This window comes from Triticum urartu, chromosome 4A (assembly GCF_056163025.1).
Source record: "Triticum urartu cultivar PI428250 chromosome 4A, HENAU_Tu73, whole genome shotgun sequence".
Lineage (NCBI taxonomy): Eukaryota > Viridiplantae > Streptophyta > Magnoliopsida > Poales > Poaceae > Triticum > Triticum urartu.
This window is the reverse complement of record NC_141876.1, coordinates 56,464,126-56,477,491: the sequence shown is the minus strand read 5'-3', so window position 1 is coordinate 56,477,491 and position 13,366 is coordinate 56,464,126. Positions and strand designations below refer to the sequence as shown.

At 41.6% G+C, this 13,366-nt stretch overlaps 2 protein-coding genes across 2 annotated transcripts; one reads left to right on the top strand and one right to left on the bottom strand.

The window, feature by feature from the left end:
• Positions 1–3,232: 3,232 nt before the first annotated feature.
• LOC125554591 (B3 domain-containing protein Os03g0620400-like) lies at positions 3,233–7,172 on the bottom strand. The gene is made up of 8 exons (XM_087519544.1): positions 7,062–7,172; positions 5,711–6,158; positions 5,546–5,602; positions 5,378–5,434; positions 5,047–5,267; positions 4,054–4,474; positions 3,723–3,961; positions 3,233–3,594 (listed from the first exon to the last, which is right to left on the bottom strand). The coding sequence occupies exons 1-8, from the start codon at positions 7,161–7,163 to the stop codon at positions 3,334–3,336; spliced, it is 1,806 nt and encodes a 601-aa protein (XP_087375670.1). The 5' UTR covers positions 7,164–7,172; the 3' UTR covers positions 3,233–3,333.
• Positions 7,173–11,927: 4,755 nt separating this feature from the next.
• Positions 11,928–12,800, top strand: LOC147974742 (uncharacterized). Its single transcript, XM_087519543.1, has 3 exons — positions 11,928–12,203; positions 12,289–12,435; positions 12,528–12,800. Exons 1-3 carry the CDS (start codon positions 11,928–11,930, stop codon positions 12,798–12,800), a joined length of 696 nt encoding a protein of 231 aa, XP_087375669.1.
• The last annotated feature ends 566 nt before the right edge of the window (positions 12,801–13,366 follow it).

Genomic DNA, 13,366 nt, shown 5'->3' with positions numbered 1-13,366 from the left:
TTACAGAGTCCGGTTCTTGTGTTCAAGTCGATAAGTTAGGATGTAATCCACTTGTTTGATAAATAAATTGATCTACTTAAGCTGAGTTGTGATGTGCACTCACATCGGGCTACTGTTTTGTGTCCTCTGCAGCACTGGCATTGCCTCCACCGTCTCTGTTATCTTTCACCTTATTCCTCCTTCCTATTCCTCAGTAACTGTTTCACCCCGAGTAACTGCCCTTAATACCTCTGCAGCGGCTGTGGCCGCGAAGGTCGGATGCAGTGCCTAGGTGCTTCTTGGCTAGTGATTCTGGCCTATATGATTATCTCAATATTTTAGATAAACCCACTGCCTTATTAGATTTATATTAATGTCAATTGGTAGGTCATGGTTATATAATGTTTATTTTCTGTATTTTCAGATTTAGAATTTTCAAAGCATTAGTTGTTTGAGACCTGCAATTTTCTGATGGTTGCAATTAAGATTTCTCTAGTGACAGGCTTGGTGTGATTTATGAAGTGATCAATTTTTAACTGATTGCTGCGTGAGGTGCCATTAAGGTTCGATCTACTCTAGTATTGTGAACTGTGATGATTTGATGTTTATTCAGTTTGTATGTTTTAATTGAAACTTATCCAAGCACTAGGCTGTATGTAGCCATGTGTTTTATATGATGCTGTGTGTTGACAAGGACACTTCTCTATTTTGTAAACAAATGCTAATTGTTTTAGTCAATCCATGTTGTCTAAGCAAATGTTTCACTTTTCTGTTGGAGTTGGAGTTTCCTTTTGTTGTTTAAAGTTTATGCACGGTCAAATGTATGAACTAATTAATGATTGCAGTACATATAGGTGCATGCAAAGTTCTAAATTCAGATTCAAAAAGCAGTGGAGTGGCTTGATCTTTGCATACCTTTTCTGATGCAGGATACCTAATTTTCACTAACAAAATCGGAATAAACCTCCCCAAATTCTTAGAGAGGTTTCAGAATTCAGAAATCCTTCATAAGTTGTCCAACATTTTCCGTCTTTTACATGTCTTAAGCCACGATTTGCGCTGTTATATTCATACGACTAAAGAATTACGAGCTTCATATTTCTATGATCCCTGATTTCTCTCCTATTTTCTCTTCATTTTTTTTTCTGGGAAAACACAAAGGACCTTTGCGTTTCATTTCATTGAAAGGGTAGAACTATGATTACAATCCTCCTAGGAGGCATGGGTTACAGATAGATGGGAGGAAGGCAGTGGACATCCCAGGTTGAGGGTAAGACAGTTCTAGTCCTAGAGCGCTGGCCATTGCCCAAGAAGAAGTTTGGTCCTTGATCCTGCGTACAAGTGTAGCAATAGAAGGACTGACATTGTCATGTCTTCATTTTGTCCCCGTACAGGCTTTGAGCTGCTTTTAGTTTATTCCTTGATATGTTCTTTGATGCAACATAAGCTTGATGCTGCAAACTACGAAATTCATCGCCGCATGCAAAAAGATAAATGTATATATAGTTCTGTCCTAAATGTTTAGGTGACCTTATATATGTGAAGTGTATAGACGTTTTGCCATATTAAGCAGTGGCTACATAATATAATATCTTCCTACTACGTAGAGTAATAAACTATCACAGGCAACTTCCAAGTTCTATTTTTCTGAATTATTTTCTTAACCAAAGTATATAGTGGGTTGCGTGTGGTGTAATAACTTGCATTGCGTAGCCGTTTGCTGCTTGCACCATAAGGCTAGATTAGTGCAAGAGCTTTATTGCCTCTGTGAGTAAATTTGTCTGAATTAATCTCTAGTTCTTCCATTTTGTATTACTTTTATATCAAATTGCTCTGGTGAACCTGACGGGCAACATGGAGGGCTTAATGACTCAAGTATGATGATATTACTTCAAGGTATGTGGCCCTTTTGCCATATTTGGCATACCATATAGTTCATCTGATTGTAACAAATCTGAATTATTAGCAATACCTTCAGAAATAAAAAAGACAAAAGGATTAAGATCTTCTAGTCTTTCCTATAGATGGTGCATTATATGAGGACCCAACATTTGAGGCGATTCTCATCCTCAAACTGTATATAATCTCTTGATCATATAACACTGTTTTAAGGACATTTCAGTTTTACGGTACTGAACATTTCAAGGTGATTTTGAAACTCCTTTTGTGCGGGTCCAATCTACTCGTTAATTCCGCGGTGATCACACTTATAAAAATCGTGGAAAAGAAAATATTTGAGTTATATATGGAAAACCTGAATTGGAAATATTAGCTCATATTTGGAAGTATTTAATAATCTTTCCTTGTTTACCAAAGGGAAGAAACAGAATTATATTCATAGAGCTAAGTAGTTTCTGTTAGACACATATTTTGTGCATGTCAGCTTCTCTAGTTGTTCTACATGGCTTGATGAGTAATATTATCCATATAAGTAATGTTTTACCCAAAGTTATTGATTTTTTCATATTTGTACTGAGATATCTGATTAAAATATTAAATTATTATGTAAGATCGACATTTCAATACACACATGACTTATTTTAAATCATGTTTTATTCAGCATTTGTTCTATCCTCGTTGCAGTAGGTGTTCATATTTTGCATATTCTCCTATCCGTGTGTAACAATACAACAATATATGTAACTTCTTTTTCTTGTTTCTTTGTTAACACTGGAGACTTTACAACCATATAATCATAGTGACAGCAGTGGCCGCACCACCTTTGCCAACGTGCAGAACTGACGCGGCGATGGGGCTGTACAAGAAATAACCGGAGAGAATTCAAGATACAAAGCGGATGCGGAAGAGAGAGGCAGGGAAGAGGCACCGGTTGACGCCGACGGTAAATAATTCTTCTCTACCATACCGTATTATGTTGAGTCAGAAGCCCTGTTCTACAGTTCTTGTGGAAACAAACAGTTAGACAGTTCCTTTCTAAAGCAGAGTGATTATGGAATGACTGAATGTGGATTCCAACAGACCTTCACTTCATCCTTCAGACCTTCAAAGTTGCTGTAGCTATCTCTCTACAGAACCAATCCATCGAATCAAACTACATATAGTTTCATGAACAATTATTTATTCATGTTTGATAGAAACACAGGGGAAGTTTGCGATAATGTGCATAGAAAACAATATTGCATTGATTCAATAACCCAACCTAAAATTAGATAACTCCCTGAATACCAGAAGGCCTATTGAATAATTCCATGACATAAACATAGGTTTCTCCCTTAGTTTGGAAAGTAGCCACACCACCACAGAGTTTACAGATTACAGAACTACCAAAAGCACACAAAAAATACCAGCAGAACAGCCACCCGAGATTCACTCTCATGTGCTGGAAAGTTAAAACTAACGCTTCTCATTGTGACGAATGATGTCGACCATCATCGTAAGCTTCCTCTGGTCCGTCATCAGCTGGAACAGACATATGTCTTTGAGTTTCAGATGGTTGTCGTGGGCAAACTCACGCCAACCTCCCCTGAGCATCTTCGCGTCGCCAATCCTCGGGTTCACCTTGACTTCCCATGTCTTGCTCTTCTCTGCCCTCAGGAGTGTCACAGTCTGCGCTCCAGCTGGTAGATACTCAGCAGCATAGTTCCTGCAAATAGTCTGTTACACAAAATGTTGCATTAAAACAACAGGTTAGCTGAAATCTTACCAGGTTTAAGAACACAATGAATAATAACACATCCCATTGGCAGCTGAAATGTGTAAAGAATAGATCTTGATCGACTTACTACGGCATACAGGCTGTTGTCACCAACACTGCTCTTGTTCATTACTGACGCATAAATGGGAACATCGGACTGAAGGGAGCGAGCTCTCTTGTCGACATACATCTCCTGCTCCCTGGTCAGACATGCAGTGGATGATATTATGTAGGGACGTTTCCGAGGCCCTCTGGATTTATTAGACTCGACAGGCCCCTGACGTGCTTCGTGACCATGGCTGTGAACCGAAGAAGGCTCATTTCCTCCTGGAAACATTTCTAAAACGAATCAGAAAGGAGAGAACTGGAAGTGCACCAATTTGTTTCAGCCTACCGAGGGCATCTTGATGTACCATCACCTGGTTCCTTCCTAACATTGGTTGTCGAAGTTGCCTTTGCCCTGGTTCTACCATCAGTTGTGCTTGCTCTTTTAGGGGTAGCTGAACTAACCCTTGTTTTGCCATGAGTTGAGCTTACTCTTTTAGGACCAGTTCCGCTTCCACCGGAATGAAGCATTGATTTGCGAAGTAGATGTACTCTAAGTGATGTGAATGTTCTTCCAGTGCCCTTCTTCATTTTTTCAAAGATGCAGATATCTCCCACCTGTACTTGAGTGTCGCGAACAAAGTCTAACCAACCAGGCCCACAAAGGATGGCCCCGCGTTTATCTTTCCTAATGTGCAATCTGGGATGCCACTTCTTGCTCTTGCCTGGGCGCTGCAGTGTCACAGTTTGACTTTTAGGTGGGAAGTGTTCAACTGCATAGCCTTTGGGAATGACCTAATTCCAGATGGCACAGTATCAGCGACAGATCAACAAATATGATTAGGCTGGGATCAGTTCATACAGAGAGTAACTCCAGCCTGATGTAAAGTGTTTTATTTGCACATAAAATTTTCATTGAAGCACATGATCTGTCAAGTAAGTTGACTGCATATCCTAGAGCATATGTGCTACCAGAAAAAAAAAGTGATGCTAGTATCTAATAAATTGCCAACTTTACAAGAAAATCTGAGCACATTGCTTACCTGTACATGGTAACTTAAACAGCTATCTTATAGAACTTCGCAACTGCATTTCATGTATATCTAACTTAAAGATGCACAACGTTCCCTGGCTAGATGCTACAATGTGCAATGTATATTTTAGTATCTGAAAACAGAACTGTCTTCATTTTACTGAACTCAAATAATTATCAGTGATTCACACTTTCCTTTTTCTTCACGCAATCAATATAAAAGCACAATTATATCAAATATGCAATGGATTAAAATGCTCATGCAGAAATCTAAAAATTAAGCATTTAAACATTATGAACGACAACTTTGGCAAAATCAAACAGTAAAACATACAAGAGCAGAAGTTTGTGACTTGACATAGCTCGGCTTCATGACAGCCACGAACACAGGAATTTCAGCTCCAACATCCTGGATAAGCGTAGTTACTTTCTCATCCTGTACTCTGGATAGAGTTCTTCCCCGAGCTAAGACATAATCTTGCCGTGAAGGTGTGTGGCCATCATCTAGCTCAAAGGATGATTCGTGTTCCGAAGGAATGTCCTCAGTGCCTTCTTCTGTACAGATGTCAACAATGAAAACGTCAATGATAAAATCTAATAGAGAATGTATTTTGAACACGTAATTCAGAAAGTAATGCTAATGCAGAACAGAATCAAAATGTAACCTGAATCCCCAGATGAGGAGTATTCTATGTCTGTATTTGCAGGCTCAGTTTCTTCTCCTGTACATAATCTCGATGGTGAAAACGGTGACAATAGGATATAATATAAATTCTATTGTGAACACATAATTCAGGAAGTAATGTTAATGCAGAAAAGGATCAGAATGTAACCTGAATCCTCAGACGATGAGTATATTGCGTCTGTATTTTCGTTCTCAGTGTCTTCTCCTGTACATAATCCCAACGGTGAAAACGACGGCAATATAGTTATAATATAAAATGTAATGTGAACAATAACTGAGAGAGTGTCGGTGCAGAAGAGAATCAAAAGGCAACCTGAATTCTCAGGTGAGGAGTAATTTAAGGTTGTCTTCGCTGCTTTTCTAGGATGGCTTGAGTTACCCCTTCCACACGTAGCAAACCTTTTGCTTCCTGATGATCTTGTGGCATAATCACGGGAGCTATTTGAAATATTAACAGAATCCGCACCTCTTTCTTCAACATTACTAACAATGTTGATGCCAGGGCAGAAGAACACCTTTTCACAATCATCAGAATCAAGGACCAGAACCTCAAAACGGGATTTCTCAATGTGACGAAACAACAATGAATCATTCTCTTCTATGTGATGTTCATCTATAAATGCCTGCCATCCACGGTGGAGGACTGTATTACCCATGCGCTTGGAAACTTCAAAGACATACATATTACCATTAGAAGATTCTAGTTCGATGGTTCTTGAGATCTTTCCCCCGAAATTATCTATGAACTTCTTTGGTATGATCTGAGAAAAAATTATGTAAACATATTAGTATGAAGTATAAACACAACAATTTCATAGTTTTCGACAGTGATGACTGCAGCAAAAAATACGATATAGATGCAGTGTGAGAACTATGTTCTAGTAGACTAGTCAGGAAATAGATTAATAAATGGAGTTTGATTACATGATTAACATTAACCAGAAGTTCATGATTACACAATGGACAATTAACTTTGAAATTAGAAAACACACAATGTTGATCGTCATATTGAGCTTTGAAGTTCTTTTGGTACAATGTTTCAGCCTTACAGGAATAATAACTGCAGGACACTGGAACCAATAAGTTTGACTACAGATTTTGCTCATTAGCAATATGTTCAGTATCTATTCACTTCTTTCTATTTGTTTAATAGCAGAACTGCCATTAGTTCAACCAACCAGTAGGCAACTATCAGTGTCAAAAAAAGAAAAATATTAGTAGGCAACTATTCAGCACAAACCTAACTAACCCTGCATGTTAGCGGTGAACAAAAGATAAATAGAGCTTGATTACATGACTAATATTTAATATTAACAGAAGCTTCACAATGGTAAAACGCATGATTAGCTTCAGTAAAAAACACCACTCCATTGTCATCTTGAGCCTTGAAGTTCATTTGCCACAACGTTTCAGCCTTACAGGAATAACTGCTGGACTGGAATCCATGAGTTTAGCTACAAAACTTATTAACAATGGCAAAACGCATGATTAGCTTCAGAATCTATTCACTTCTTTCTATTTGTTTAACAACAACTGAACTGCCATCAAGTTTATGCAACTGGTAGGCAACTATCCATCACAAACCTAACCAACCCTGCATGTTAAACTGTGAACAGAAGATATCTGGGCACACTTGAGAGAGACTGAAATCATAACAGACTTACCATGCCATGTCTAAAATCAGCACCCATGTGCCTGCGGAAACACTTCATCTTTTCATCCAAATGGTCCGCATATCTCTTGCAACAGTCACAAAGTTTCTCCATCTGGGATGCTGCTAATCCAGTCCCGTGAACTGAAATTTGCAGCTAATGTCAGTTGCACATTCAACAAAGCAATGAAAAATCGAACTCTAATGTCAGTCTCACGGGGGTAATTTCTCCCTCCTAGAGAGTAAGATTGCTCTTGTGTTATGTCACTCTTCACACATTCTTGTTTATTCTACCTTCAAACCCCAAAAATATATATGCACAGAATCTTCCTATTGAAAAATTGTAAATAGTACAGAGCTGAAAACTGTAAATATGCACAGAATGTTTCTGCAGCAAGGAGAGACAGCAAGTGGACTCAGGTGCGAAAGTAGAAACACCAGTAAACGATCGAACAAATCAAAGCAAGTAAATATGCTTTTTATATGCTGACATTCAACAACTCTGGTTTTTTTTTCCTCCAAAAAACAACAACTCAGATTTTAGTTTTAGAGTAAAAGGGATGAGTAGGACGCATGGCAGAGGAAACACCTTACATTTGCAAAGAAGCTCCAAGAGATACAAATGGTGATTGAGAGAGAAAACCTCAAAGCTGCTGATTACGTATGCTGGTAATCATTCATATCGGTCTTGAAAATGTATTAAAAAACATGTCTGTGTTGAGAAAAACCTTGAAGAAAGGTAAAAAATATATCTTGAAATGGAGTATATGCTTTGGCGCAGCAGAGATGAACAATCTTGAAGAAAGGCAGTGATACCTGGCTTTTCAAAGATGCCTGCACCAGGATTGCTGCTGCTCTAGAGCCAGAGTGCATCCGGCATTCCAGTCACTCCGGGCAACAAGCCAACAATGCAGCAAGTACCAGCAAGTGCTCCGTGGAGAATAAAAAGGAGCTCAGTCAGAAGCAATTAAACCTCCAACTGCCAGCCTTCAACTTCCAAGAAGCAAAAGAGCTACTCCCACCTAGCTCTGCAGAGCCATGTCGAGTCACTTCAACTGGTCACTGCAACAGCCCATTAGGCTGGTCGTAATGGTAGTATCATAGTTAGTATCATGCATGCCAACTAGACAATTTTGATGAGGTGGCATAGTATTAAATGAAGAAAGAGAGGGTGTAGTATCATATCATGATACACTTTTTCTTCGGTACAACCCCCTGGAAACATCAACGGTCCAGATCGTCCTATACCCCTTCGTCTGAAAACTTAAAAAAGGGTAGGATGGTCATTGCCCCTGCCCCTCCCCCAGTCCCGCCCCCGCGACGTACCCGCGCGGCCCGTCGACGTACGTACGTGTACGTTTTTTTTTCTGTGGCGACGTACGTTATTTTTACCACGTCGGTGGTCAAACCGCGCGTCGCCCGGTGAAAGCGCGTCGTGGCGCGTGAACTGCGGCCCGCCGCCCCGTCCCGTCCGTCCCCTCGTCTGCCGCCCCGCCGCCCCGTCCCCTCGTCTGCCGCGCCGCCGCCCTCGACTGCCGTCGAATTGATAGCCCAACCACCCGTCCGCCCGCTGCCCCGCCGTCTCCCTATAAATCTCACCCCCGTCCGCCCGTCGCCGCAAACACCGCTCCTCCCCGCCCGTCGCCGCAAACACCGCTCCTCTCCCGTCTCCACCTCCCAAAAGGCCGCCGGCGACATGTCGTTCCACAGCGGCAGCAGCTCCGGCACCGGCGGCGACGACGGACCCAGCGCGTGGCCGTCGAGCCTGAGCACGCCGGAGACGGAGGAGCTTTACCGGTTCGGGCTCCTCGTGCCGCCGGGTTGCCGTCTTCCGCACGACTGGAAACTCGACAAGGACGGCTACCCGACGCGCGGGCCCGGCGCCACCGCGGAGGAGAAGCGGACCGGCGGCCGCAACAACATCGCCGGCCGTCATGCGTTCTGGGACGGCAAAGACTACGCCGCCGTCATCGGCGCGTACCGGCTGGCGGAGTCCGGCGTCACGCCTGACCTCATCGGCGACCGTCGCCGCCTTCTTGTCCCGCGCCCCCGTCCAGCAGCGCGCGGCCGTCAGGCTCCTCCACCACCTGTGCCGGCGCCCGCCGATCCCCCCGCCCCGCCGGAGGTGGAACTGCCGCCGGAGCAGTTGGTTCTTCGGGAGGATGGCGATCCCGACGATACGCCGGGTTACCTCGTCGCCCTGCGCGCGTCGGCGGCTGCAGCGGCGGCTGCAGAGGCGGCGGCGGCTGCAAGGGAGGCCGCCGAGCAGGCGGCAGCGATCCAGGCGGCGGCGGCGATTCCGCCAGTGGTCCCGCAGGCGGAGGCGGAGGCGTCGGAGTCGTCGGACGACGACGTCATCGACTGGGAGCGGTTAGCCCAGGTCAGCGACGACGATGACGACGACGGCGGGGGTGACGGCACTGACGGCGCGGAGGTCGTCAATCTGTTGGCTAGCGACGACGAGGAGGAGTAGTTTTTTTTTTAAATGTTCTAAGTATGAACTATGTATAGTTTAGGTTCGAAAAAACTCATTTGGTTTCGGTATTGTTGAATGGACTATGTAAAATATCTCTATGTTCAATCTAGTTTGTTCGAGTCTTGTTTAAATTTGTCTTCAAAGTTTGTTCAAAAAATTAGCTAAATATTGAACGCTTATTTTGAGAAAAATTGAAATTTTTCCAACCCATGCATAAAAATGTTCACAATATATTTAAAAAATTTGCATCAAATATACATAGCACAGAATAAGGTATGCAATTATCGAAAAATTGTAGAATAAAAAAATCATGAAAACACATAAAATAAAAAATAAAAAGTGTATCTAAATGTTTATAAAGTGTTTTAGAAATGTTCAGATTTTGTTTAAATATGTCCATATAGTAAAGCCGGTGGATGAAAAAAATTGAAATTTTGAAATAAAAAATACAACAAATAAAAAACAAAAAAAATTAAAAAGGTGAGATATTTTAATTCATTAACATTTTCTGAAATATTATTAAATTCATTAACATTTATGAATCAGAGAATATTTTTAAATTCATTAACATATATGAATACAAGAATTTGTTATATTTTTTGTTTTATATATGAATAACAAAATTAAAATATATGAATACAAGAATTTATTTTTTATTTTTTTAACATATATGAATAAAATACAAGAATTAAAAAGGTGAGATATAACAAATAAAATACAAGAATTCATTAACATATATGAATACAAGAATTTGTTAACATATATGAATTTGTTATATATGAATACAAGAATTTGTTAAATTAAAAAGATTCATAAATATTTTTAAATTCTTTAAATTTATGAACCAGAGAATATTTATAATTCGTTAATATTTATGAATCCGATAATTTTTGAATTCATTAACATTATCTGAAATAGTTTTAAATTCATTAGCATTTATGAATTTTCTGGAATATTTTTAAATATTTGTAAACCCATCATTTTAAATATTTTCCGGAAAATCGTAGAAAATCCATACGGACTCGAAACGGGACAAATTTTTGCGTGCGTGCCCTGCTAGGGCACAGTAGCACGTGGAAAAAAATTGGGCACGTTTGGCGGATGCGAAGCGGAGACGTGCGACCGAGGGTCCCCTCCGGCCATACCGAAATCACCCCCTTCCACAGCAAGTACCTGAGCGGTTTGACGGATTGCACCCAACTTTTGCCAGCGCGTGTGGGGCCCCACCCGAGCACCCCACGGCCAAAATGAACGAAATCCGACAACGAACGCATGTTGCGTCACGTCCGGGCAGTATTTTCTGGGTTTTCGGCCCGGAAAATCGTAGAAAATCCATACGGACTCGAAACGGGACAAATTTTTGCGTGCGTGCCCTGCTAGGGCACAGTAGCACGTGGAAAAAAATTGGACCCATTTGGCTAAGTTAAAAAAAGAGCCTATTTGATTAAGTTAATAAAATTGGGCACGTTTGGCTAAGTTAAAAAAATTGGTTAAGGTAAAAAAATTTGATACAGTTAAAAAAAGTGCCTATTTTATTTAGTTAAAAAAATGAGGCCCTGCACAAAAAAAACGCCGGCCGTCTCGCTAACCGACGTGCATGCGTGCATGGGGCCGTCCCACTAACAACGACGCCGCAATCAGCGCTCGGGCGACGTCGTTAGCCGACGTGCATGCAAATTTTCCTTCTACGTCAGCCCGTCTCGCCGCCGCCGCGATCTGCACGTGCTGCCAGCGTACGACGCCCGTCGCCCCACACTCCAAAACGGCGCCGGTGCGGCCGCGCCGGCCTGCCCTGACCTGACCTGTCGCCCTCTATACGCTGCCGGTGCCTCTCCCACCGTCGCCCCACCGTACAAACGTCGTCGGTGCGCCCGCGCCGGCTTGCGTCTCCTGACCCGTCGCCCTCTATACGCCGCCGGTGCCTCTCCCACCGTCGCTGTCGCCGTCGTGTAAGTTTTTTTTCCAGTTTTTTATACGACGAGGCTCATAGCAGTATGATGGTATGTGACGAAATCTATTTGATGCAGTATGAATATCGACGGTGTGATTCCATGTTCTGTTCAAAAGTGGGTTAGCCTAGTTGACAAACTGTCACCCAGTCAGAAATTCAGGTTTTATGAAACGGATATGCAGGGCATGTTTAGAATACCATCGATAAAGATGCGTGATTTTTTGCTTCACTTTTTACTCCAAGGTTACAATCCGAGTAGCAAAAAATTCATGGTTGAAGAGAGTTCTGGAAGTACTGCTGGATGTAAAGCTCTTATTTCACTAAGGCCTGATGATGACTCCATATTTGGTTGGAAAAACAATGGAGTGGATGTTTTTGGGTTTCTTAGTACTGAAGGAGAAAAAGCAACCAAAAAAATACATGTTAGTTTTGTTAGCAAGAAAAATAAGATCATGATTGATGATCTCATAGAAAAGATTGTGAAGAATAAGAGCACTGATGATGACTTTATTCGGATGACATTTCTAGTTCTCTTAGGAACTATAATTGCTCCAGTGTCTCATGAATACGTTCCGAAAAAATACTATGCCTTAGTGCAAAATATTAAGTTGATAAGGAAGTTCAACTGGAATGCATTCACTTCACGATTCTGTTTATCGGAGATTGGTAAGCTTCTGCAGGACGGCCATGTTAGGCAGTGGCCCCAGGGGAACCTCGCCCTTTTGCAAGTACGTTGTATTTATTAATTTCAACACTTTTGTTATAAAATGTCACGGAAGAACATGTAATTTAATTAGTTTATGTGTTTTGCAGTACCTATACTGGGAGAAGGTGCAACCAATCACCGGTCCAAAATATGATCCGTTGGCATTGTTGAGCTCGCTGATGAGGAACTGGACGGAAGATATGGCTGTGAGAAGAGACAAATACGACTATGAATATGGTCGTGGTGTTGGGATGGTAATCCTAGTAATCATGTTTTTTTTACATTTATGAAATAAAGTAAAGTGTGCATATGGTTTGTATGTATAATTCTCTTGTTGCACTTGTAGATTGATGACAACATTACAGAGGAGTATAGGCTGAAAAAAATTGCGGAAGAAGAAGCTAAAAAAACCAAGAAAGCTAGTAGCAAAAAATCTAACGTTACTGGAACGAGGAAAGAGGGCAGTACCTCAGAGGCTTCGAGCCAGAAGCCTACTATGGACCGGATTTTGAGTGAGATGAATGAGCTTCGGAAGGAAATGCTTCGTTTGCCAGAGTTATGCGCACAGGTAACACTTGAGCACGTCACTTTAATGTCCATCAGTGAATTGAAGAACTAAGATGAAATGTTTTCTTGCAGAGGATGATTGAGAAACTGAACAAAACCGGCGTCTCCTACAAACCCAGTAACCTGGAAGAGGACGAAGAGAATTTGTACGGAGGCATTAATGAGTCTTCAAACGATGGTGGACGTCCGAAAAAAGAGTTTGTATATCAAAAAGATGATTCATACCGGTTCCGCACACCTTCCAAAATGAATTTGCAAAAGGATGATGACGGCGTTGATGTAACTTCTAGTGGAAACACACCTTTTTACTGCACACCTGAGTACTGCGATAGTTTCAAGGGTGATATGGATGATCCTACCCAAGTACCAGAAGTATCAGATGAAAAAGCTGCCACATCTTTAGAGACGGACGAAATCGCATCGCATGCGTTGCTTGGTTCTCAAGGAGTACAAGAGGAAGTGGAGGAGGTTACTGGCAGGCGCAAGCGCAAAGGATCACAACATGTCAAGTCTCCTTATGTGGTCCCTAAACCGAACAAACGTGCAAAACGTTCTGCCAAAGGAAGTAAGTTTTTTGTGTTTCTAATTGTTATTGTGTAATAATTATTTATGTATTTG